The 27,040-nt window shown below is 52.8% G+C and overlaps 1 protein-coding gene across 1 annotated transcript; it reads right to left on the bottom strand.

Annotated features, from left to right (window-relative positions):
- Window positions 1–279: 279 nt before the first annotated feature.
- On the bottom strand, window positions 280–25,313 carry VWCE (von Willebrand factor C and EGF domains). The gene is made up of 20 exons (XM_063095887.1): window positions 25,204–25,313; window positions 22,544–22,638; window positions 22,327–22,416; window positions 21,861–21,989; window positions 19,400–19,516; window positions 16,789–16,905; window positions 15,798–15,926; window positions 14,143–14,585; window positions 13,967–14,060; window positions 12,488–12,570; window positions 10,974–11,061; window positions 9,710–9,795; window positions 8,366–8,483; window positions 7,474–7,559; window positions 6,030–6,126; window positions 4,925–5,007; window positions 3,619–3,709; window positions 3,459–3,541; window positions 3,009–3,099; window positions 280–920 (listed from the first exon to the last, which is right to left on the bottom strand). Exons 1-20 carry the CDS (start codon window positions 25,311–25,313, stop codon window positions 280–282), a joined length of 2,871 nt encoding a protein of 956 aa, XP_062951957.1.
- Between the last annotated feature and the right edge of the window lie 1,727 nt (window positions 25,314–27,040).

The raw sequence follows: 27,040 nt of genomic DNA on the forward strand, positions 1-27,040 counted from the left end.
CTCCTCCTCCAGGAGGGAGCTCAGCAGCCCCGGCCCTTTGTGTGGTCCAAGGGGTACTAACAGTGGAGAAACCACCTGCTCAATGCTCACAACACATGCCAAGTGCTTCTTGGGAACAAGGTGACATCCAGCCTCGGGGGGTTTCCATGCCACCAGGAGCCCTCTGGGAGTGAGCCCCTGGCATCTTCCACCAGGTTTGCCCCTGGAGCCACTCTGCATGCTCCCTGGGCCACTGGCAGAGTGTTCTCTGTCCGGAGTCTCCCAGACATGGGGAGCTGCTCACACGGTGGACTCTTCCTCCTGTGATGCTGTCATGGGCAGCTGGGGGCTGGGGCGGGCAGTGGCTGCAAGGGCTGCAGAGAGTCTGGAGGTAGTGGGAGAGAGTCTGTGAGGCCTGAGGAGGGTGATGGGGGTCTCTGAGGGGCCGGGGGCCATGGTGGAAAGTGCTGACGCTTCAGTCAGGAGGGTGACAGGCAGAGAAGGCCACCTGGATGCTGTCTGAGCCTCAGAGGCTGAGAAGGTGCGCTCTGCAGAAACAGGAGGTGGCCAAGGAGCTCCTGGAGAGGCTGGAGGTAGAGTGGAGGCTTCTGGAGGGATCGAAGGCCCTGGAGAGAGTTGAGAAGACTGGAAGGCCCCACGCTCCCTTGGGAAAGTGCCCCCTGGCCCCAAAGGGGATGAAGGTGAAGCCTGCCTTCCTGAAGGGCTTGCAGGTAAAGTCTGCATATTAGACAAGTTTGTTCTTAAGAGGAGCTGAAGGACATGAAGCACTGGCCTTGGAGGTGATGCTGCTGGGGGCCCAGGGCAGGAGCTACAGTTGACAGGGGCCTCGGTGTCTCCACGGGGGCTCCGAGCTGCTTTGCTGAGTGCCACGTCTCTGTGAGGGGAGAGCCCCTGCCTTTCCTCCAGAGGAAACAGGGAATCTAGAGAGAGGCGGGGGAAACGAGATGCACAATGGTTCTCCCCAGTGGCTGAGGTGGTTCTGGGACAAGCTGCCCTGGGCACAGACACCCAAGCTCTGTCCTCAGAAGGGCCTCAGCACACCTGGAAGAGGCTAAGCAAAAAGAAAATGGAGAGTAATGAAGCAAAAGAAGAAAGGGTATAGAAGGTATGATTAAGAAGAAGGATATTGTCAAGCACATTAAAAAACTGGAATGATTACATTTAAAAAATCATCAAAGGATAGTTGCACAACTGTACAAATATGCTAAACACCATCGAATCAGACACTTTAAATGTGTGAATTGTATGATATATGAATTATATCTCAAGAAAACTGTTTTTTTAAAAAAAAATCATCAAAAGGAAACTTCATAAGCTTACTTCAATAAAAAGTTTTTTCCCCTTGTACCAGCCAGCTGCCTGCACCCCCCCCCCCCAAAGTATATATTAAAAAAAAGTTATTTTCCCTTAAAGGGAGCTCTTGTTAGGAGAGGCACGTGGCAATTGTAGCCGAGGCAGTATGTTCCAGAAGGAGCTGGAACTTTGGGGGGCCTCAGTTTCCCCATCCAGAGACAGGAGAGCAGAGTGGGAAGGAACACAGAGTAAGGAATGAGGATCTGGGCTCCAGTCCAACACCACCAACTAGAAACTTCTCTGAGCCTCCATTTCCCCATCTGCAAAATGGAGATGATAAAAGCAGTCATCCTTGAACATGCCCAGGAGCGTTGAAATGAGCAAACACATGTAAAATGCTCAGCACGTAGCCGACAACTCGTCTCTAGAAAGCCAGGGGACAAATATCTATCAGCCTGCAGAGGAGTCTGTGCTGGTAAAAATGAAGTAAAATCTAGAAGGTACTCAACCATTCCTGACATAATGGATTTATAGGCTCAGAAGCTGTTCCCAGCCATAGCAGTCCTAACCAACCAGTAGCTCCTCATCCACAGATCTGAAGAGCTGCCCTAAGAATAGAACATACTCTTCAAAAGGTCAAGGAGTTAGATATTTCATACAAGAGGAAATGCAAGCCACAAATCAGTGAAAAACTTCAGTCTCTCTGGAAGTTTAAAAACATAAAATAAGCCACACTTAAGGTACTTTATGGACATAGTAAACTGGATAACTTTAAATGCTAAACATACAGTGTAGAACTGGTGGGAATATGGGAAACCAGCTACATCACCGGACAGTTCCTCTTTTTTCAGAGCTCCATCTGGTGAGGGGTTGTGGAGTTACCGAACCACTGCGGACACCCAGTTACTCCCCCTATTAACCACACAGTCCAAACACCTAAATGTCAACCAAGAAGGCAGGAGGAGGCAGAACAGCCCAAGAGAATATTGGGGAGCCTTTTTGAATGGCCAGCTGTGGGCCACACCAATACTTTGAAACTGTGTGTTGCGCAGGTCTCTGCAGAGACCCACAGGGACTAACAATTGAGAAAGACAAACAGATGCACTCGTTTTCAGGAATCCATACAGTGTAGCAGCTAAAAGCATCAACTCTGTGGCCAAGATTGTGGCTCTACCTCCAATCGTCTATGTGGCCTTGAGCATGTCACTTCACCTCCCTATGCCTCAGTTTCCTCACCTGGCAAAGGGGGAAGATAAGAGCACCCACCTCAAAGGGCTGCTGCAGAGATGGGATGTAGACGCATGAGGCGGCCCAGCGCATAAGGGGTGCTCAATGCCTATTAGCGATTACTCTTCTGCAAACCTGATTCGGTTCCTCAGTTGTAATGTAAAATAAAGAAGAACGAAAGGAAAGAAGGGAGGGAGGCAGGGAGGGAAAAATAAATAAAATAAAGAAGAAAGCAGAGGAAGAGATTAAGGAAGGAGACAATGAAGAAGAGAAAGGAACAGGAGATAAGTGTCAGGTGGCACATCCCGAAGTGGCATAATAAGCATGGGAGGAGGGTTGGCAACCCAGGCACAGTTGTGCAACCCTGAGCAAGCCATGTTCCCTCTCTGAGCCTAGGTCTCTCACATCCAGCCTTTGCAAGTTCTCTGCTTCTGGGAAGAAGAGTGAGGTGGAAGAAGATAGTGCTGAGACTCCGGGAGGCCGCTTACCTGAGCAAGAGGAGCAGCAGTCCCCGGGGGGTGGGGAGGGGTCGCCGCAGGCTGGCTGGCAGGGGACCTTCTCGCAGCTCACCTCTCCCAGCTGGGGAAGCAAGAGACATCCATGAGGAGGCCCAGAGTATCTTGCCCACCCAGAACAGCGCCCTCAAGGGCCTCTGTCACTGGCAGCAGAACCCACAAAAAGATCTTGGGACAAAGGACACAGTGCCTGGGCACTCACCAGGACAACACAGCTGCCTTAGGGGAACCACCTCTCTCGATGTCCGCAAAGACAGAGGAGATAGTCAAAACTGAAGGTGTCCTGGCAGTTAATTAAAGGTGAAGAGTGGCAGGAGAAGGATGGACTTATATTGGCTAAGGGGTTCCATGTTTTGTAAAGAGACATAAGGTAAGAAGCAGCCACCTGGCCAGGAGGATCCTGGGTTGCCAGGCCCAGCTCACCTGGCACGTGCACCGGGTACAGGGCTCATCATCCAAGGTGAACACCTGCCCGTTCATCACCTTCCTTCCCTCGTAGTTGCAGTCTGCAGAGGCAGGGGAGACGGCATGAGAGCCAGGGCCTAGCTGGGAGCCTCAGGTGTGGAGTGTTGGTTCCACTCACCTTGGCACACTGGGCAGCACTCCCCGTCAGGGTGGAAAGGGTAGGTGCAGGTGATGGGGCAGTCCACAGGTGAACAGGCCACGGAGCCCAGCTGTGGGACACAGAAAACACGCAAGGCCATTCACTCGGGCAGCTGATGGGACACTCAGGAAAGCACAGGTCATGTGACCACTGAGCACCCACAGAGCAGTCAGCATCATAGGAGATGTCCATGGCGGGGCAGGTTCGGGGGCTGGGTGGTGTTTACTCGGTTAGGGTCCATCTCCCCACTAGAACACAAGCCCCACAAGAGCAAGGCCCTGGCCTTGTCCATGGAGCTCACTCCTTCCATCAACAGGTGCCTATTGAAGAAATGCATGAATTGGCCAGGAAAGGGGAGAACGAAAAACCGAGGAGAAAGCAGGACCCAGAAGCCAAAGCTCCCCAAAGCACGAGGCTGTGAACAAACAGGGCCAACATGCAGTGGGTCACTCAGGCTATTTACACCCACAGGGATGTTTACCCGGAGTCTCTCAATCTTTCTGTAGAGCATGTCTCTTGTCACGCACATCCTCAGCTGAAGCTCACTGATACACAAGACCATGTCTGCACCCACGACAAGCAAAGGAGCTCCCCCAGCATTAACAGTTTCAGCACAATAGGCAGTAAAGATTTTCTTTTCATTTTCCAAACACTAAATTATACAGTGTTATATCTGACACGCTTTTTCTGATGGACAGGTAATATGGCTTAGGAATGTAAATGTGCTTCCTGGAGTCAGAATACTAGGACTCAAATGCTGGCACTTTGATTAACTAGTTGTGGGATCTTGAGCAATTGACCGTCTCTCTGTGCTTTGGTTTTTTTCATCTAGAAGGAGATGATGTTAATACCTACCCTATAGAATTCTTGAGTGAATTAACTGAGTCCATACATCTCACAGGCTTACAACAGGGACTGGCACGTAGCAGGAGCTCGATAATGTGACTGTATTAAGACAACTCCAGTACAGAGCCCCAGTCTTGCACTCCTACCCTCCACCATCAGCAAGAATCACTGAACTTCATTTTATACTGTGAGGAGCCAGCCCTCAGGACTCTCCCTGCAAACCCAGAAGCAGAAGACTTTTGCCAGCCAGGGTTAAAAATCTCTCTTTAGCCTTAGCTAAAGATTCACCCTGGGCAGGGCTGGAGGGAGCAGACTTTCACCATGAACCAGGAGTGACCCTTCTCTTGGAGGGTTCTGGATTTTGCCTCTGGGGTTCAGGAGCTGATGTCAATCACTGGGAAGTTTCCAGAGACGGCGGTCAGGTCCAGGTGGTCCATACCAGGCAGATGCAGCTCAGACATGGGTCCAGCACAGATGGGAAGGTCTCATTGTTATAGAAGATTCTGCCCGTGTAGGTGCAGCCTACCAGAGAGAACATGTGGTGAGTGCTAGCCAGGGGGGTGGCTGGTGACCAGCCTCCCCACCAGGGCAAAGGGCAAAGGTCCAAGGCTTATCTGGATAGCAAAGGTCAGGCCGTGTTTCTCCCCAAGCAGTTGCTCCAGGGGTTAGAGAAGTGACCAAACGCTCATTGGATTCAGGCAGGTGGGGGCATTGGGAGACATGAGGTGTGTGTGTGAGGCCTCACAGTCATCCCCCAGCACTCTCTGCTCCTCTCCACCCAGCCAAACCTCGAACCCCACCTGTCCAGAATGTTCTCTCCATCACTCCCATCTCCAATTCCTGATGTCCCCAGAGGCCTGATCCGAATGATGCCACCCTAATTTTTTTTTTCTTGGCTGCGGCCAGTATAGGGGTCACACCCTGGACCTTGGTGTTAACAGCACTACGCTCAAACCAGCCAAGCTAACCGGCCAGCCCACCACCTTGGTGGTACTTATCACATACTGCTAAGTATAAAAGCAGGTGATGAGACAGTAGAGAAAGATTCTATTAAAAATATATATATATATCAAATCTACATTTACTAAACAGTGTGTGCATGTGTGTGACAAAAAGAGGCTAGGAAGATATAACCACAAGGTTAACAGTGGCAACGGGTCTTTTTTTAGCTTTTTTTTGCTTTCTATCTTTTCTAAATTTTCTACAACAAAATATTACTTTTGAAGTAATGGGAAAAGTACACATTACTATTTAAGAATCAAGTATCATTTTTATTTCCTCTCACTATTCTCTAATTCTTTCAAAGGTATAGTTCCTGTATCACCCACCTAAGCTGTGAGCTCTGTGCATCATCATATCTGCTTCCAGCATCCAGAGAGGGCCTGACTTGGGCAAACTGTTTACCTCTCTGAACCTCAGTTTCCTCATCTGTAAAGTGGGGTTGCCCTACAGGGTTGTGTGAGGACGGCATGAGATGAAGTTTGTACGGTGCCTAGTACCGAGGAGCTTGCCCTGGGGTGCGGGGGCGCTGCACGGGGAGCTACCTGCAGAACAGTCTGGGCAGCACTGTCCAGGGATCCGGATGGGGTGAGGGCAGGAGTCCACACAGTCTGTCCTCTTGCAGCTCACGGAGCCATCTGCCTGAAGGAAGGAGGAACTTCACCAAAACCCCACCTGCGACACCAGTCCCCACCTCCCCACCTGCTCCACCCTTCCCACCCCCAAAAAGAAAGGGCAAAGCTGCAAACTGGCCAAGCCTTGGCCTAAAGGGTGCCATGACAGTTGGGAGTTGGCAGGTCCCCCTCAAAGAAGACTGGCTACTTGGGAAAAGCAATGTGAGCCTTCCAGAAAGGCTTTGCAAATCTAAGGAGAAAGAAGGTAAGAGCTGGGATCTTGGTCTCCTCGGCTTCCTGTCACTCTCCAGCAGCAGCCAAAGGCTGCACTGTCACCCCCATCCAAATTCTTCTCTCAGCTGTTCCCTGGAACCTGGCTCACCCCAATCCTATGGAGTACAATAAAATCCTATTTTTATAGAAAACTATTCCACCAGAAATGTCTATGTCAGAAGACCAAAGTGCCATATAAGGTTTCTTTTTTTTTTTTTTTTTTTTAAGAATCTCAATATTTATGAATGTTTTGCATTACTATCTTATACTATGAGTGCCCAAAATCAGTCCCAAAGGAGAAAAAGAGCATGGATGGACTTTCTTCCCAACTCTAGCTCCAATAAAAGGTGTGAGGGTCCAAGGCTTTCTAACAAATGTGAAAGGTACATGAAAGCCGTGCCTCTCACACACTAACGTGCACACAAATTGACCAGAGGTTAAAATGCAGATTCTGAATCCAGAGACACGGCAAGGCCTTGGGATTCTGCACATCTCCCAGGTGATGTTAACCGCACAGCTGGTGCAAGGACCCCACTGTGAGAAACAAAGCTCTAAGGGACTCAAAGCTCTTATAAAGTAGAAAGGAAAGCCCGTGTGTACTTGAGTAACAAGATGAAACAAGTGTGTTTCTTGATAAGTAGCTGTGTTTACATTTCTGTTCTGATAAGGTGAGGTCACATGACTCACATTTATGAAGAAAACATTGCAAATTCATAGTCACAGCCTGAGCAACTGGTTCTCGGGCTGCCCCAGCCCCCTCAGTTATCCACGCCCCAGAGAAACCTTCTATGAGAACTAATCCTGACCCCTCACTCCAGCAGCTCCAGCACAAGCACAGTGTGTTACACACAATCCTAAAGGCAGGCTGCCAAGCTCTGTGGCCCTGAAACATCTACCGAGGACAAGATAAATGGGGTCCCAACCCTTTCTGCAGAAGTGGATGGCACGGGAAGGAGACTGAAGCCAGGCCTCAGGTGGCCCAGCCTGGGGAGGGGCAGGGATGCCGGGGCTGGGAGCCCGGTCAGTGACAGGGGGCCCTTGTCTGAGCAAGGCAGGGGTGCAGCCGGGTAAAGCAGCTGAAGGCGAGCAGGTTGTCATTCACCTGGCAGATGCATAACTCACAGGGATCACCAGGTGACCAGATCTGTCCAATCGGAAACTCAACCCCATTGTCGTCGAGAGAGCAGCCTGGCCAGAGGACAGGAAGGGAGAAAAGACAGTGGCAGAGGTGCCCGCCAGACCTATAGCACCATCCCACCAAAGACAGACCCCTCATGCTCACAGACACACACACATACATACGCCACTCACACATGAAGACACAAGATGCCGCTCACACTCAAACACAGACACACACACACACATTTGCCACACACACACGAAGACACAAGATGCTGCTCACACTCAAACACAGACACACACACACAGAGGCCACTCAAGCCTAAACACACACACACAGAGGCCACTCACGCCTAAACACACACACAGAGACGCCACTCATACACAAACCAGACACCCACACAGATGCCATTCACACACAAACAGAGACATACAGACACCACTCACACACACACACACACACAGACGCACATAGACACATACACAGATGCCACTAAGGGACACACACAAACACAGGCACACACAAACTTGTGCACTCATACACATACACACCAAACTCATGCACACATACAGACACGATAGACACACACACACCCAGGCACACTCACACAAAAACACATTCATAGACACATACACACAAACGCACTTACATGAACTTATGCTCAGAGACATGACTCACACGAACACACACACACACATAAACACTACGCAGAACACTTTCAGACACACTCATACACAAAGATACATGCGTGCACACACACACACACACACACACAGATGCCACTACACACAGGCTCATGGTCTCAGTGGGCGAAGCTCGGCCTCCCTCCTGGGCATCCACACCTGTGCTGGGCACAGCCCTGGAATGGCCTCACCTGTCATGGGCGTGGGCTCCCGGCAGGTGAAGCAGCACTGTCCAGGGCCCAGCCACCACTCCTCTCGGGGGCAGTCCAGTTCCGGACACGGCATGAAGGAACATTCCACCTCCCCATTCTGGAAGAGAGCCAAGAGGCCTGGGCCGGTGAGAGTGGGTCCCACCCCTGGGACATCCAAGGGCTAAAGAGGAGGTTGGTGGCTGCCATCCCCCTTCCTTCCCCCTCAAGCAAAGTGACAAAGAAACTGGCAGGGAGCAGGAGGGGACAGAAGGGCGAGTCCTTCATTAGGGGCTGGGAGGGGGTCCCGGGAATGTGCAGGGCTTTGGCTGGGGCCCCCCCCAACCTAGCTCAGGCCTCCCCATCTCTCACCCTCCCTCCTGCACCTGCTCCCAGCCAGCCTTGCTCCCCGCCACCTTCCACTTGCGTCCCCTCCAATCCATTCTCTCTGTGGCCGTCAACTTCCTCAAGCACCAATGTGGTCACATTCCTCCACAGCTAAAACCCTCAGCAGCTTCGCCAAGAGCCAAGCGCCAAGTCCAGCCCGGTAGGCGAGGATATCACCCCCACCCAGATCCCTTCCCCTCAGTACTGGCCCCGGCTGACGGTAGCCATGTCCTCCAGGGACGCCCAGATGGTCCCTTCACCTCCCACTCCAGGGAAGGAAGGGAGTGCATATAACCTGCTGATGTTAGGTAGAAGAGCCCAGCTTCTGGCACAGTGCACACCCCAGAGACTCCCAAGCATCACTCGGCTTCCCCCTGCCCTGTCCTGCTTCCCATGCTGGTTTCTCCTGAGCACACGCCCTCAGTGGGTAAATCATCTACACAAGAACCCCATCTCAGGCCCTGCTTCTGGGAACCCAACCCGAGACACGAGCCCAGCCAGCAGCCTCGCCTCCTGCCTGACTCCATTCTCCGTACTCCAGCCAGAACTGCCATCTTCAGTACCCCCACTCTTGGCACAGCACCCTCAGCTCCTCACCTGATTGGTCCCAGTCATCCTTCAAGTCCCCTCTTCACATCCCTCCCTCCAAGAAGGGTTCAGGGGCCCTGGTTACCTGGCCATCACCCTGCTAAGCTGTGGGCTTTTGGACAGAGGGGACTGAAGCTGTCTCGTGCTTATCTGTGCCCCCCACACACAGTAGGTGCTCTGTGATAGTAGCGCGACAGGAGACCGTGGGAAGGCCTTGGGGAACCCCCTTAGTGCCCTTGCTGCCTCGGTTTCCCTTTTGCTGTGGGGCAGCTCATCTACTCCTGGTCAAGGCAGCCTGGGTAAAATTCTGTGCCCTGCCCCCTTCCCATTCTCCACCAATTCAACAGGCTCCGGGACACTCAGCCGCCCTACCTGGCAGACACAGGTGGTACACTCGTCACCACCCCCGCTGAACACGGCCCCGTCCGCGTACCACCGGCCGTGGAAATAGCATCTCACTGCAGAGAAAGGAAGAACAGCTCAAGGTCCTTGGGCTGGGGACAAGTGGACAGGTGACCCCAGGACAGCTAACGCACCTCCACAGCACTCCACACACAGCATGCTCCATGCCCAAGATCCCAAATCACTTCTCCCTCCAAACCGCAGACACAAAATTAATTAGTACTCAAAAACTAGCAGAGAATAAATCACATGGAAAATGAGGCCCTTGACCAAAAAGGCAGGGGAAGCCCTAAACAACGAAAGAGCAAGAGAAAAAAGATACAAAGAGACTTCCTCCGACTTAAGACAAAGGTCGGGCAACGATGCCGCCCCCTGGAGGTTTGAGGGTTTAGTGAGAGCCTCTGATCTGAAGATCTCCCCAATGTAAAAACAGACTAAAAATCTGCCCAGGTCAACCCACCCTTAGTCAGACTGTCCGGGCTGCAAATCCCAGCTACACAACTCACTATGGGACTCTGGGCAAGACACAAAGCTTTTTAAGCCTCAGTTTTCTCATCTGTACAATGGGGTAAATAACAGTTTCTACTTCATAGGGACTATACTGACTATTCAAAAAGAATTCAATTAAAAATAATATAACATTTAAAAGTTAAAAAATATATATTTAAAAAGAATACCAGCTTTGGAATCAGGTAGACCTGAGTTCAAGTTCTGCTCCATTACTAAGTGGCTGTGTGTCTTTGGGCAGTGACTTGACCTCTCTGAGCCTCAGTTTTCCTCAGAGTGGTGACACAAGGATTCAATGAAATTGGCGAGTGTCCCACACAGCAAGGGACACAGAGCTGGCGGGGAATCTCTGCTACAGTGATGAGGTCATCCCAGGAAACAGAACCATGTTTTTAACAGAAGACCAACTCATTAGGGGGTAAGGGGAGACCCATCCCTATCTAGAGACAGAGCAAAGGTGGACTCCAACCCCTCTCTGCCTGTGCTGAAGGTGCCTCCTGGGGAAGGGGACAGGCTGGGCAGTGAGCACAATATAGCATCCAAACCACCAGGCACATAGGTGCTCAACAAAAATGAGCAATTTGAAATGCTTCATTTAATCTGAGTTTCTAAGTAGAAATCAGTAACTTTCCTCTCCCCTCCACTCTCCCCATCCCAACACATACTCAACAGAGACCCCCTCCCCTGCACACACGAAAGAGCAAACTTCCCCAGGAGAGTCCCTTACCTGGAACACAAGTACAGCAATCCGATTGTGGGGGGGTCTGACAGGGGCCAGGAGGACACTCAGGGGAGATGCAGGACACATTTCCAGCCTGAGGAGAGGCAAGAGATGGCACTGGGGGGTAGGGAGGTGGAACAGGGCTCGGCTGACCTAGGGCCCATCACAAGCCCACTCATTCCCTATTTTACACTGTGCCTTTCCAATGCAAAAGCTGCCTAAGGGAAGCCATCTGAGACCTTTAAATGCAGTTACAGGGGCCACATTCCTGGCATTTATTATGGTGTGCTTTTCCAAGACACACTGTTGAAAAAGGCAAGGGCAGACCAGAGTAGAGCATGCTACCTTCCTTATGGAGATGTGCCTAGCCTGCCACAGCATGCAGAAGCCCTGCAAGGATGCTGCAAAGAAAGTAGAGCTTACTCCTGCGGGGAAGGAGACACTCATGCACCTTCCTGTGCATCTGAGCTTTGAACCAAGTGGCTCATATCAACTATTCAAAGAATTAAATTTAAAAATAAATTTTAGAAATATGAAGTTAGGATCAAAAAGTCCCCAGCTTTGGAGTCAGCCAGACCTGAGTTCCAGTGTCTGCTCCTCCACTAATGAGGCTTTGGGCAAAGTACATCATCTCTCTGAGCCTCAGTCTCCCTGTCTGTGAGATGGGCTGGATCAGCACCTCTCTCAGGGGTTGCTGAGGATTATCTGCAATGAGGCATAGAGTAAGAGCTCAGTAACAGCTGCCAGTGCTGTGTATGTGCCCCTGATCTTACGCCTCAGCTCCCACCATCAGTGCCAGATCCGGAGCCACTTCCACACATGGTCAGAGGGTGATGGTGAGAGGATTGATGGACAGGCCGGGCTTTGGACTCAGACAAACCTCGGTTCAAATCCCAGCTGTGCCACTTGCCAGCCTCAGTCTTTTCATCTGTAGAATAGCGACAGTAAAACCTAGCCCGGAGAGCTGCCAGGAGCCTCAGTGAGGAAAAAGATGAAAGGCTCCAAGCCTGTGCCTGGCACGCAGTGGGTGCTCATCATCAAACACATGTGACAGCATCTGGTGGTGTCTGGCACATAGTAAGTGCTGAATAACTATTCTCGGAGGAGTGGATTTGCCTAAAGCAAAATACTCTCAACAAGCTGAGTTTGGTAATGAACCTTCTCCCTCCCCAATGTGGACACCTTTATGGCGCTGGCAAATATTTTGCCTGGCGAGAAAAACTGCCTCTCTGGTGGGAAATTTCCAACGGAGTTTCGTCCCCTCCCCTTCCTAAACAGATGGACCCTGTCTGCCCATTGGCTCTTTGTGCTCAGCAGAAGCCTCCCTGACTCCCCCAAACTACAGATTTGAACTTCCCCCACCCTTTTAAATTCTGCAGGTTTGACCAAAATCCACAGTCTGAGAACTCTCCTTTTCATTCAACAAGCTCACCTTTAACATCCAGTCTTTCCCCCTTCCTCTAAAATCCCCAAAGGTTAAGAAAACACCCCCAAGGCTCTGGGCATCTCCTGGTGCTTACCAGACACACGCAGACAGTGCAGTTCTCGTTTGGAGGGGAAAACACGTCCCCTTCAGCTCTGAAGACACCACTATGAAAACAGCCTTTGAAAGACGAACAGGAGGTGGAGGCATCAGACCTCTTCAAAGACGAGGAAGCTTAAGGTCTTACTCCTTTCCCAGGCTTAATGTACCTGGAAACTTCTCTCACCGCCCTAGATACCCCAGGCATGGCAGATTCAGGTACCCTGAACTGTGAGGTCCTAGGTCCCCTGGCAAACCACCCAGGAGGAATCGCAAGGCTTGGCCGTGGTGGCCCCAGGAGGGTCCGTTCATGTCTGATGAACCCACAACTGTCTTGAAAGCACAACATTTTATTCCCATAAGGCAGGAAAGGCAGCCAGACAACCCTGGGTTCAAAACCTGGCCTGCCAGCTCAGTTTACCTGAGTGGCCTCAGACATGTCACTTAACCTCTCTGGGACTCAGCTGTCTCCACTACAAATGGAAATACCACCATGTGCCCTGCAGCGGACTTGGAAGGATCCATAAGCTCAGATATGAAGTACGCAGTATTTTACATTCAGGGCTCAGCACACAGAAGGGATATAATAAAAGTTAATTATCACTACGAACATCAATAAGTGTATTTCCATTTTAACCTTTAGGAAGACTTTTTAATTGCTGCTCAAAGTCCAGCAACCTTGGTATCACATTGCCACGAGCATCAGAGATATGCAAATTCTCTTTTGTGTGTGTGTGTGTGTGATCGGTAAGGGGATCGTAACCCTTGGCTTGGTGTCACCGGAACGGCGCTCAGCCAGTGAGCACACCGGCCATCCCTCTATAGGATCTGAACCCACGGCCTCGGCGCTCCCAGCGCCGCACTCAGCCCTTCGCAGACCTACTGAGTGACAATGTGCATTTTAACAAGAGCCCCAGAGATTCATATGCAGAGCAAATTTTGCAGAGCTCTGTTGAAGGATGGAGTATAAATCTGGGTCTATCCTAAAAGCAATGGGAAGCAAATGAAAAGTTGCAAGCGGAGATGGTGGGAGGGAGTCGGAAAGGGGACAGAATTTAGAAATGACTACTCCCTCAGCTGTAGGAGGGGAACTAGAGCAGGGGAACTAGAAGAGGACTGCAGAGTGGATTTGAAGAGACTCAATGAGGGAGTGAATGAATGAATGAATGAAGCTCAAAAAGGATGCCAGGAAGATGAAAAGCTCCCCCTGAGGGATATCACAGCATAGGGAAGTGGTTCTCAAAGTATGGTTCCCAGACCAGCAGCAGCAGCACCTGAGAACTTGTGAAATGCACACTCTCAGGTCCTATCCCTGACCTGCTGAATCAGAAACTCTGGGGATGGGGCCCAGGGAGCTGTTTAATAAGCCCTCCAGGTGATTCTAACGTATACCACAATTGGAGAAGAGCCTTTCAGCACAGGAGGGCTTGGGGAGGGAAGAGGCAGGACTGTGTCCTTCCCTGGCACCCGCTCTCACCTGTGCACAATGGGCAGCACCCCCCATCTCTGGAGGGAACTGGGTGGGAACAAGCAGCTTCACATGTCATCTTTTCACAGGTCACCACCCCGTCCTGGAAGCACAAGCAGGAGTTGCAGCCACCACAAGGCCCCAGAAACCAGACCAGTACAGCTCTGGGGACCCCTCACACCCACCTTGCACCAGCACTGGGAACACCCAGGCTCCATCCAGCTGCTCCCCGATTCATACTTGGCTTCCAGGTGCCAGCAAGGAGAGGGCCCTGTTGCCAGCCGTGGGGCCTCGGGGCCCCTGGGTGAGGAAGGGGTCCCCACCGCCTCCCCCTGGAGGAATGAGGGAGGTCTGAGGGTCCACAGCAGGGAGGCACTAGGCACTGGGGTGGCCATCAGGGTGGAGAGCAGCCGGACAGGAGCGGAAGGGGAGGATGTAGGTAGTGCTGGGGTAGGAGACGGCAGGCGGGTGGTCCTGACTCCAGCTGGGGGCCCTGGAGCTCCAGAAGGAGGGCTGTGTCCTGGGTACAGGGCAGGCCAGCCAGCCTCTGGAAGCAGGAGCAGCATCTTGTGGGGGTGCTGCCTAGGCTGTAGGATGGCAGATGGGGCCAGCACAGCTTTCGGGAAAGCTGAAATAGAAGCACAGGGGTCTCTTGAGGGGGGCAGCAGGGGCAGGAGATGAGGTTCAGGGGGATCTGGACTCAGCTCCACCACCAAGAGTCACTGACAGTCTTTGGGCCAGTTCCTTCATCAATACGATGGCTCTAACCCCAAACTGCTGGGGCTGTGGTGATGATCACATGGAAGATGATGGAAAAGCACCTAATGAGCAGGAGATTTCGAGGTGGGGATGCTGGAGGTACAGCTGCTTCAGACTCTGCACAATCTTCTGTCTTCCCTTCCTCGCCGGCCACAAAAAGACGCATGTTTTCCAGGCAGATCTCAAACCCATCAGGGATCCATCCCGGGAAGACCCTCCCCCCACTCCTATGTCCTCACAGGGCGGGAGTGTGTCCCTTGCTCCCCTACCCAGCTGTGGTGCCCCTGGAGGGGATGCTGAGGCCCGGGATGGAGCAACAGCCTGGGGTCCTCTCCAACCCCACGGCAGACAGACCCGCTTCTAAGAAGATGCTTCTGTCCCCAATGCACCTATACACACTTAGGGATAGGAAAGGGCATTTTCCCTGCAGATGGACACAAACTGCCCAAAGATCTGAAAGACCAAAAGAGAGAATCAGAAAAACTAAGAGGGGAGAGAAGGTAGCAGGCATGGGGCAGGGGTGAGAGAGAAGATTCAAGATCCGAGTGAGACAGCAGAGACACTGAGGCTGGGTCTAGGAGGGGAAACGGGGACAGCAAGCTCAGGGCTGTCATGGGAAATGGGCAGGATGGAAAAGGCACCATGGACGAGAAGGACCGAGGGAGCTTACTCGGTGCTGACGTGGAAAGATCTCCACGACACACTGAGAAGTGAAAAATAGAGGTTCATGGAACAGTCGCCCCGTTAACTATACAACATCATACATATGTTTACAGGCACACTGTGAGAGTAAGGCACTGCTCTGTCACACGTTCCTCTACTGCTGTTATTTTTTTTCCTTTCACCATTTGAGGGAAAACAGAAGGGCTGGGGAACAGTGAACAGAGGAGGGAAGAAGAATGGTTAAAGAGGTGGAAGGAGAACAAACAAAATGAACTGAAAAGAAGTGGGCAGAAAAGGAAGAGGACCTGGAGCCGCAAGGCGGGGCCAGTTGCCAGGAGGGCGGGGCCGGGGGCTGGGAGGGCGGGGCTGGGGCTAGGAGGGCGGGGCTGGGGCTAGGAGGGCGGGGCCTACTGCTCACCTTCACAGGACACTCGATCAGAGCGAAGCCTGAAGCCAGGTCGGCATGTGCACAGGAAGCTGCCCACAGTGTTATGGCAGGAATGGTGACACACTCGCCTCTCCAGCGGCCTCCGACACTCGTTTACATCTGCGGGAGAGCCTCGCTGTGGACAGCTGCCTTGCCTGGGCTACTGAGCCCTTCTTCCTCCCATCCCCTAGCCCATAAGACTCAGGGAGTCTCCCTGCCATGCTCTTATGGGGTCCACCCCTGGCCCCGGGCACAGGATGTGACTCAGAGGGCTGGGAGCAGGGCTGAAATCTAGTACTAGTCTCCTATATCCAGTAGGGATTTAATGGGGGTATCAGCACTTCATGCCCAGCACTATGCAATGGAGATTAAGTGCCAGCTGGTGGGGATGAGCCCCGATGGAAATCTCATCTCCAAACCTTCCACCATCCCATTCTTCTTTCTGAAAAGGAGTCTCAAAACGCCCTGTGCTGCCCAGGTAGGCTTCGGGACAAATACCTAACTCCACTAGAACAAGGTCTTTTTTCAGGCCCATGGGACCCCACCTTCAACCCATGAGCCAAGCTCAAGCCAAACATACCAGTCCCTTCCTGGAAATTTCTCCTGATGGGCTGAGAAAATGGGTCTCCTTCTAAACTAGAGCAACCAAGACATAACGTGCTTTATTTACCAAGGGGAGCAAAGGCAGCCAAGAAAATGGGTGAGCAGAGAGGAATCCTTGGGGTGTATCTGGCGGAGGAGCAGAAGAGACACATAATAGGGTGAAAGTGGCATGTAGCCAGGAAAAGTCCAGGACAGGGTCTTCCAGGTGGAGCCACGCCAACCCCAGGACAGGAAGGCTCTGAGCAAAGGCTTAAGACCCTTCAGACTCCAGAGGATCAAGAAGTGCAATTGTTGACCTTTCCCAGTCCCTGGGTGTGCCCTGTCCATCCTCCTGATTGGCAGCCTAAGTGTGCAGCCCACAGGGCCCTACACACCTTACCTACACAGGAGTGTCGGTTGCCGTGGAGATGGAAGCCAGCTCGACAGGAACACTTGTAGCTGCCAATGCTGTTTTTACATCTCTGCTGACAGGGGTTCCCTAGGCATTCATCAGTGTCTGGAAGGGGAAAAGACAAGGCTGGGGTTCAGTTCCCCAAGAGTTCTGGAAATGTGTGGTCCTCTCTTTCTCTCTTATCACCAGCTCCTACCCCACTCAGGGCCGTGGGGGGCCACCTTCACCCCCTCTCTTCCTCAGTGCCCACACCCAGTCTATCAACTCCCAAAGACTCCCTGGACCTACCCACTCCACCCTCTCTTCCAACCCTAGGCTGGGCCACCTTGTCTCTAGTTTGGAGAACAGCCACAGCCTCCCACATGTCTCCATGCCTTTATCTGTGTCCCTCCCAAGCCATCCTCTACACAGCCTCAAGGATGCTTTGGCCAAAGGACACCTCTGATCAGGCCACTCCCTGCTGAAAACCTCTCCGTGGCTCCCATAGGCCACAGGTCTCATCCTAGGTCAAGGTACCAGCGCTGCATCACAGCTCATGAGGGCTTTAAACGCAGCCCTGGGCTGCCTTTCCCACCTCCTTCCCTGACCCTCTCCTTCCCTCTGACTTAAATTCTTGATGTCTTCCAAACACACCACGCTCTTGCAGTTCTTCCGTTTGCCCATGTTCTCCTGTCTGTCTGTCTGTCTCTCTGGAATGCCTTTTCTTCTTGTCAGGAAAACTCCTACTTATACCTCAAAACTCAGCTTCTACAGCACCTCCTCTGTAAAACCTTCCCCAAGCTTTGTTTGAAATTAGGGAAAACTGGAAATAATCTCTATATTCATCAATAAGAGAAGAGCTCATAAACTATGGGACACTTGCATTGCACAATACCAGGCAGCAGTTAAAAAGAACACAGCAGGTATGATTACCCTGATGTGGAAAGATCTCCAAGACCAACTGCCAAAGGGGGAAAAAACAAGTGGAAGAATGACTAACGTGATATTGAGCAAGTTATTTCATTTCAATAAGCCTTGGGTTCCTATACAATGAGATGAACAGTACCAACTTCTCAGGATAATGTTGAGTATGAAATGAGAAAATGCACGTAAAGTGCTTAGCCTGGTTCCTGAGACATGAGAGTTCAGTGACTATCACATCTTGGTAAGTGTACATACGAAAGTACTTCAGAAAGTTGGTGGAAAACTAGAATTTTTTTTTTTTTTTTTGGCAGCTGGCTGGCACAGGGATCCAAACACTTGACCGTGGCGTTACCAGCACCACACTCTCCTAAGTGAGCTAACAGGCCAGCCCTTTTCCGTGAACTTTTTGAAGTATCCTCATATGTATATGTACACGTCATGGGGAGAGGCATGCAGGGCGCTCATCAGGCTGATAACTGGGTGCTGTGGACTGAATTGCATCCCCCTAAAATTCATGTTGGAGTCCTACCCACCAACGTGATGGTACGTGGAGGTGTGGCCTTTGGGAGATAACTAGAGTTAGATGAAGTCATGAGGGTGGGGCCCTCATGGTGGGATTAGTGCCCTTATATGAAAAGACACCAGAAAGCTTGTTCATTTTCTCTCGTCATCACGTAAAAACACAGCACGAAAACTGCTGTCTGCAAGCCAGGAAAAAAGCTCTCACCAAAAACGAAATTGGCCAGCAACTTGATCTTGGACTTTCCAGCCTCCAGAACTATGAGAAAAATTTTCTGTTGTTTAAGCCACCCAGCCTGTGGTATTTGGTTATGGCAGCCCAAGCAGACTAAGACACCAGGGTTATTCTCTAGGGAGAAGAGAGGGTTGCTGTGGGAGAGAGGGCCTGGGGCTAGCACCGTGATATCTAAAACTTTTTAAATTTGATAATTTTAACTTTATAATTTATGAAAATTTCAAACACACAGAAAATAATAGCACAGTTTTAAGAGGGAGCTTTTGTCTCATCTGCCTTTTTAAAATGAGAATGTTTCTTTGCATAACTTGTGTACTCATTAAAAGAATGAGTAATTATTGTAAAAGATCTCTCATCCTGCTCACTTAGGAAAGATTCCTTCTCTTCCCTGGGTTCCCACAGCACCTCTCCCTTGTTCCAACCTTGTTCTTCCCCTCCCCACCAGACCTGAAGGGGATCCTACTCCCCAGGTGTCTCCAGAGCCTGGGCCAGCTTTGGGGAAGTTGGAACCAAGGAATGCAGGGAATCCATGACCCCATCATGACTGCAGGTCCCTCTGGACGAGCTCAGAGCCAGGTCCCTCCCTTCTCCCCCAGGCCAGTCTGCCCCACTCTGCCCCTTGCTCTCCTCAAGGCCTCGCCTTCACCCCCATCCCCCCACCCTCCAATAGCAGCAGCAGATTCCAGTGAGTCGTGGTTGAGAGTAAGGGCCCTAGTGTCAGATGTGCTGACATTCAAATTCTGACCCCACCTCTTATTAACAGAACAGCCTTGGGCAAGCCTCAGTATCTTCATCAGTAAAATGAGTAGGATAACATTGTGGTGGAGGTTAAATGTACTGACACGTGGAAAGCACACGGTGCTGGGCCTGGCAGGGCTGAGTGTTCAATGTGGTATCGTCACTACCACTTCCAGAGCAGCCATCCCCTCTCTGCCTGCTCACCTTGACAGCTGTGGCGGTCGGCAGATAGCTGCATGCCCGGCCCACACTCGCATACAAAGCCACCTTCTGTGTTCACGCAGTGACCCTCACAAGAGGAGCTTAAACATTCATCAATGTCTGGGAAGAGAGAAGACACTCCTGCAAGGCCCGCTCTGAATGTGACTGTGACTCAGACACAACTGCCTCCCCAGATGTTTACAGTCTGATAACAGAGGAGCCAGGACACACACCCGTGGAAGGCCGGCCTGGTCAGGTAATACATGCCCTACCCAGAACAACCTGTCACAGCACGTGTGCCCTGGAGGAACAACGAGCTGGGAGGACCAGTAGCATCAAGAGGAGCCATCAAAGTGGACAAAGGGTTTGAGGAACTTCTAGGCAGCAGCTGAGCTCCTTGGGGACTGCACTGAGGCCCAGGCTGGCTGCAGCTCAGGTTCCTGTCCAGGCAGTGGGAGACAGGACTGCAGAGGTGGATTAAGATAAGACCAGGCTGTTGAGCCCAAAGGAGTTCCCTGAGGCTTCTGCCCAAGGTGGGGTGACTGGATCATAGTCGTGCTTTCGGAAGGTTAGCCTGGTGAGATGTTCTGGCCTGAGGGGTGAAGGGGCCTGGGAAACGGGGATCTCCCCAAATGCTGCTGCATGGCGCCCCTTCCCCGCCTGGGAACCATGACAACTGCTGAGGACCTAAAGGGACAGCTCAGCCCACTCCAGTCTGCACCCGAGTCTCCCCGCCACCTGGCCCCCATACCTGCTGGACACCTCCACTCTCCTTACCCCACACTCAGCCTTCTACCTGGCATCTACTCACTCTTCCCATGGGCAGACTCTTGGAGACCTTGCCCACCACCTCTAAGAAGCCCACTCTGACTAACTCCATCGCATCAGTATCCATTGTGGCTACAGCCAATGCCACCCTGTCCTGCACTTGCTTTGACATTGCTCTCGGGTCTGTCCTCAGTCCAATTTGCCTCTGCAATGAGAAGTGTGTGCAGGAAGTACCCCATGGCAAAGCCATTTGGGGACTATCAACTGCTTCAGCCCTTCCGAAGGGAAGGTGGAGCAAGCAATGAGACCCTTGCAACCAAACATTCTCCTTCTGGAGAATAATCAGAGAAGCCAACAAGAAGCCTCTGTATTGCAGCATTATCTGTAGCAGTGAGACACGACAGACCACCTAAATGAGGGATGACAGACAACAAGGTATTTCAATTACGACAGCCACATATATAGCCATTAAAAATTACACTGTAAGGAATATTTAGTGATACTCATAATGTAAAGTTAAGCAGAAAAAATAATGAACAAGAACTACAGATAAGGTATAATCCCAATTTTATAAGACACACATATATGCATGCCTAACATACATAAACACACACATGCACACCCAGGAAAAAGGGCAAAAAACAAAACAAACAAACAAAAAACCTCATTTTAGTAATAAACATCTCCGGAAGGAGACTTCCTAGGGATGCTTATTTTTACCTTTCTCCTCTTACTTTCCAAATGTTCTGAAATGAATTATCTTTTATTCAGGGAGAGAAACATTATTTTTACAAAGTTAAAACTCCAAAAAAGCTTTTTTTTTTTTTTTTGGCAGGGCAAGGAGGTGGCTGCCCGGGACAGGGATCTGAACCCTTGACCTTGGGGTTATAACACCATGCTCCAACCAACTGAGCTAACCGGCCAGCCCCCAAAAAGGCTTTTGCCATTCTGGAAAGACTGGCAAGAAACTGGTCACAGTAGCTGCCACTGGGGAAGGTAACAGACTTTGCCTGTAGAAACTTTTTATTTATTTATTTATTTTTATTTTTATTTTTTTTTAAAAGATGACCGGTAAGTGGATCTAAACCTTTGACTTGGTGTTGTCAGCACCACGCTCACCCAGTGAGCCGACCGGCCATCCCTATATGGGATCCGAACCCGTGGCCTTGGTGTTATCAGCACCGCACTCTCCCAAGTGAGCCACGAGCCGGCCCTAGAAACTTTTTAAAATCACAAACTAATAATACTTTTACAAAATAATTATTGAGTTTAGGTTTCATCATCTTTCAAACGTCACTTTCCCAAGGTAACGTCCCTGGTCACCCCTCCCCCCAGTCCAGGACCCCTCTGTGGGCCCTGGCACCTTGTACTTCCCCCGCTACGGTCCTCATTACACTAGGCTGTCCTTGTCCTGTTGCTTGTCTCCCTTCTTCATATTCAGAAGCTCCATAACTGCAGGGACCAACTGATTGTCCTCAAGACCCCAGCCCCTCGCTCTGTTCCTGCCCATAAGAGGTGCTCTGTAAATAACAGAAGTGACATGTTTCTTTTGCTTGTATGCCTCCCTGTCCACTCTCAAAGGTCAGAGCCTGTCCTAGCTCAGCTTGGCTCTTGCAACTTCCGGGAGACCATCCTGGTAGGACAGGGAGGAGACATCAGTCCCACCCTCCCCCTCCACTGCTCCCAGGCCTCTCACCTGTACACCTGATGCCAACAGCTGTCTCTGTCATCGAGAAGCCCACAGGACACACTCGGGCCACCTCCTGACAGCCACCATGGTTACAGGTAAGGTCACAGCCATATTCCCCACAGGGTCCGTGGGCTTCTAAAACAGGCATCACACTGGTGAACAACACACCGCTGAGCAGTCCCAGCCACCCCCATCTCACCAGGGGTCCTCCCAAATTCTGATGGGAGGGTGGCTCTGGAGGCAAACAGGCCTGAGTTTAAATCCAGCTCTGCCACTTACTAGCTGTGTGACCCTGAGCAAGACAAGAACTTCTGTGCCTCAGTTTCCTCATCTAGAAAATGGGAATGAAAATGCCTACCTAATAGGGCTGTTGGAAGATTATACATTAGAACACACCTCAATGCCTGCTGCTTGGCACATAATCTCAGTGTTCATTCCACTGTTCCTACCACCATTGCCCATCCCCAGTTACCTGGGCAGGTAGCCCCTTGCTCTCCGTCCTGGCAGGAGCAGACGTTGGGAGCAATGCAGATGCCACTCCCGCAGCCGAAGGAGCAGAGAGCTGAGAGGAGAAATGCAGGTGAGAGACTGGACACTGGGGCCCCCCAACTGCCCCTCAGACCGGGGACCAAGCACTGGCAACACACACTGCTGGTGGAGAAGCCTAGGGTATGGGGACAAGCACTTACGCAGGGTGCAGTGCCCACTGCCCACGGAGGGCACCCAGCCAGGGCAGCAGCCACTCCCGAATCCAGAGAGGCAGACGTGGGGGCCTGGCCGCCGTCTGCAAGAGAGGAGAGAGCACTTTCTTTCCACGTTCTGTATGGGGAGGGATTGGTCAACATGAAAGCCTCCCTGCCAGTCTGTAAGTCAGTCAACAAACAGTTCTTGAGAACCCCCCTGACAGGCCAATGGGAACTAGCTAAAGAAAATGACCCAGAGAGTTGCTCCTAGAGGCAGGATGAAGACAAAAGTGAGAGAGGACAGACATCAGCCTCCTCCAATCCCCCTCCCATGGACTAAGAGCCGGGAGAAAGGGCCTTGGAGCTGAGGAAGGCCTGCAGTGGGTGAAGAGCCCGGGGGTGGCACCTCAGGACTCCGCGCTGCATCCCGTCAGGAAGGTCCTTCCTCGCACACACGGGGTTCACTCTCTCCCTTCACCCAGGTGTCTGCTCATGTCACCTTCTCAGAGAGGCCTTTCTTGTGCACCCAGACCTTGCTTTATCCTTCTCCATAACACTTACTTCCTGGGACACTGTTATTGATGAATTTGTTGATTTGTTCATTGTCTGTCTCTCCTACACCTCCCTGAGGACATAGGCTGCTGCTGTTTTGTTACCCAGCATCTAGAGCACCTGGCACATAGTAGGTGCTCAATGAAGAGCTGTTGAGGCAAAGGTTGAGAAGGAAGCCAGCAGAAGAGGAGGAGGGAGAGCATGCCCGGAGGGCACTGGCATAGGTGACATCTCTAGGGCTGGAATACGGGCACCAGTGAGCTGCCCAAATCTGGAGGTAAGGGGGTCTGCACAGCCAGGCACACAGTCCAGAGCTGGGTGTGAAGGGGAAGCCACGTATAGGAAGGGCAGAAAGCCAGACATGCATCTGGCTGTGTCCTCAACGCTGGGCAAGGCATAGCGCTACTGCCATGGACAAGCCACTGTCCCCACCTTCAAGGGAAAAGTGAAACCAGATGATAACATAGTTTGACAAGTGCCACAACAGGACAGGCTACGGAGCACTGAGGAGGGTATGAGATGCTTTCCTAGAAGGGTAGTATCTAGGAGGGAGAGAGGCCAAGGAGCAGCCGGTGAAAGAAGAGGAAGGGAGAGGGTGTTGCAGGGAGGGGAGGGTCACAGTCACAGGCTGGAGGGGACAGAGACAATGACTGCAACTGGCTCCAGTGACAGGCTGGGCAGAGGGTGATTAAGTCCAGCCCGGTTTGAATTGGGAATCTGGAACAACAGAGTAGAGACAAGAAAACTCTCCTCAACTGTGCACCAACCATGTTCAGATGCTGATGGGAATGTCATTCTGCAAGCCAGATACTTTATAGAGCACTATGTGTACGGCACTGTGCCAAGCGCTGGGGACATGGGACTAGGCAGATTTACCCTGTTTTGGGGGAGAATAATCTGTGCCAAATGTGGAAAGAGCAGCTCAGGGTACCATGGTAGTACAGAAAAGTCTTCAAAAAGTTGTTCCTGGGGCCTGAGGAGCCTTTTTCCCTCTCTGAAGTCATCTCAGAAGAAGAGAGGGCCTTCCTGGAGAAGCGGGGTGGAGCTGGCAGTGACGTCTCACCACCCCACTTGCTGAAGCAATTATGGCAGCAGCCTGGGAGGAAGAGGCCTGCAGCTCCTGCTCCTCAGACCTGGTTAACAAGCCGAGCCGTGGGGGGCTCTGAAAGGGACAGACGGTGTCACCAAAGCGGCAGATGGAAGGATGCCTTGAGGAGGCTGGTGGGGAGGCACTCTCAGGTGGGAAGGGGCCGAGCGCCTGCCAGAGCGCCCCAGAGAGCCTCCTAGGGCTGGCGATGACCTGGAGACAAGTGGCAGGAGTCTGTGAAACGCCGCGAGGCCAGATCGGAGCAGGAATGGGCGGTGGCTGCGGAACACACGTGCGAGCTGCAAGCCTGGCGGGGCCGCCCCCGCCGCGCGCCCCCCGGAGGACGTGGCCGAGAGCCAGGCCGTCCGCTGACATCGTGTTCCCCGGCTCCGAGCATCACGCACACACGCGCACGGCCCCGCAGCTGCCCGGCCTCGGCCGGGGGAAACACGTGGGGGGCGGGGGCGGCATCCATCCGGAAAGACAGCGAAGGGGCACACACCCTACCCCCACCCGCGCGCACGCACGGGCGGAAACCGAAACATAAGCCGGAGAGACCCCGGCGGTTCCAAGGTCCACCGTGTGCGCACAGCAACGACACAGGGCAAGTCCCCAACCCCCGAGCGGCCGGCGCAGCGGCGGAGGCCAGGCGCTTGCCAAGGCAGAGCCACCGGCACGTTCGGCAGCGAAAGCTGGCCAGTCCCGAGACCAGGTGGCTCGTCCCGGGCTCCCCATGCCGGGAGTCCGCGCGCCAGGGCACACTCGGGCTCACCCAGTGCCTGGATATTCGTCCGCCCGCAGGTCCCAGTCAGGTCAGCCCCAGCCACGGGCGCACAACGGGCACCCGATCAGAAGCACAAGTTGCTGTCTCTTTGTCCGGACCCCTGGGCTGCGCCCGCGCGGACAGCGCCCCAGAAGGAGCCCCGACCCGCGGCTGCCGGCGGCCCCTCCGCGCCCCTCCGCGCCCCCTCGCTCCACGCCAGTAGCGCTCCACCGGCGGGGCCGGCGAGGGGCGCGGGCCGCTTACCTCTCGGCTGAGAAGTGCCCGGGCGGCTTCCTCCCGGTGTAGCCTCGGGCCGGAGCCCCCGGCAGCAGAAGCGCGACGCAGGCGGCCCGGAGGAGCAGTCCGGCCCACATGACCGGCGGCGGCGGGTACCCCCCGGCTCAGCTAGGCTCCGGCGCCGCACGCGGGGGAGGGGGCTACTGGCCCTCGCCCCTCCTCCTGGCGCCGCGGGGAGCGAACCAGCGATCCCAGAGCTGGCACGCCGAGCTGAGCAGGGGGGCTGGGGACGCCGAGAGGAGGGGCCGGGGGCCGCCAGGAGACGCTGCGGGCGCTGTGGAGAGAGTGGGGGTGTCTCCCGCACCTCGGAGCGAAACACACAAAAGGCAGAGCCTCCCGCCCGCCTGTGCCTCTCCGGGAGGCGTGGAGCCTGGGGCTGGGGCAAAGATCAGGGACCCCTGGGGGCGGGACTTCGCCCTCGGCCCACACACCCAGCTGTTTGGAAATCGGCTTTCGGGCGAAGGGCTGAGGTCTTCAGACTGAGGATCTGGAAGGAAAGAGACTTCGGGAACAAGGCTAGCGCTAGAGGCTGCGCGCCCCGGGCATCGCCCGTCTCGGTGGAGCCCGAGACGCCTGTGTTGTCACGAGGTGAGAATCGTGTAAATCCGAACCCAGGACGCTGGGTCTCTGCGCCGCTGGGCGGTTCTAGGCCTGCCCTCAGCCCGCCAGCAAGGCTTCGCCCTAATCCCTGAGTGCACGGACAGGTGAGTCCACCCACTACCTGGCCAGGGGACACTAGCCCATCTTGAACCCACAGGCTCCTCTGGGAACCCAGGGGGCAGATGGCCTGCCTCCCCGGCTGTCTGGGAGTGAGTAAACAGCTGGGGACATTGGTAGAGGAGCGGCAGAAGCAGAACTGGAAGGCTCCTTTTTGCCTCTTCTGCAGCGGCCCCAGGCCATGGCCGGAGACTGGTAAGTTGGGACTGGTAGGCTGGGGGTAGGTGGGGGGCGTGTAGGGGAAGGACAGTGGTGAGCAAGTGGTGGATGAAATCAGTCATCTAGCTAGGAGAAAGCTGAAAGTTCGACCATATTTCATCTTCAGCTCTGTGCAGGAAACCTCCCTAGCCACCCAGACCCAATTAGTTAAGCTTTTGCTTAATCACTTCCAGGGTTAGGGAACTCACTACCTGTGAAAAAGCAGCCCAATCCAGTTTTTGGGGGTGGTTTTGTTTTGGTTGTGTTTTGGCAGCTTGCCAGTTACAGGGATTGAGCCTTGGACCTTGATGTTATCAGCACCGTGCTCTAAGCAACTGAACTACACACCAACCCCTAAACCAGTTTTGGTGGCTGGCCGTTTCAGGGATCTGGAACCCGTGACCTTGGTATTACAAGGCTGCGCTCTAACCAACTGAGCTAACCGGCTAGTCCCCTCAATCCAGTTTTGAAAAACTATATTTGTTTGAAAGTGTCTTTACTTCCAGCTAAACAGACCCAGGTCCTTAGGTTCTGCCTCTGTGGTTGCCCTCCTGCTCACTACCTCAGTCTGTCACTGAGGTCCTTAACACTAGTGGCCATGAATGAACATGGTGTGCCGACAGCAGCTGGGACTCTTGCCTCCTTCCTACAGACACCAGACTTTTACTAATGTGGCTTTTTTGGCAACCCCATGATGCTGTTCATGACACAGTTTGCAGTAAAGGGAAACCTCAGGTGTTTTTTGTTGTGATTTGTTGTTTTTAAAAACGAGCAGCTAGGGCCGACCCCATAGCGCACTCAGGAGAGTGTGGCGCTGGGAGTAAAATCGAGCAGCTAAACTGATCTCCCGACCTGACATTGTGTGGCTGTTTTAGCAGATGTTCACATT

Source organism: Cynocephalus volans, chromosome 4 (genome assembly GCF_027409185.1).
Source record: "Cynocephalus volans isolate mCynVol1 chromosome 4, mCynVol1.pri, whole genome shotgun sequence".
NCBI classification, from domain to species: domain Eukaryota; kingdom Metazoa; phylum Chordata; class Mammalia; order Dermoptera; family Cynocephalidae; genus Cynocephalus; species Cynocephalus volans.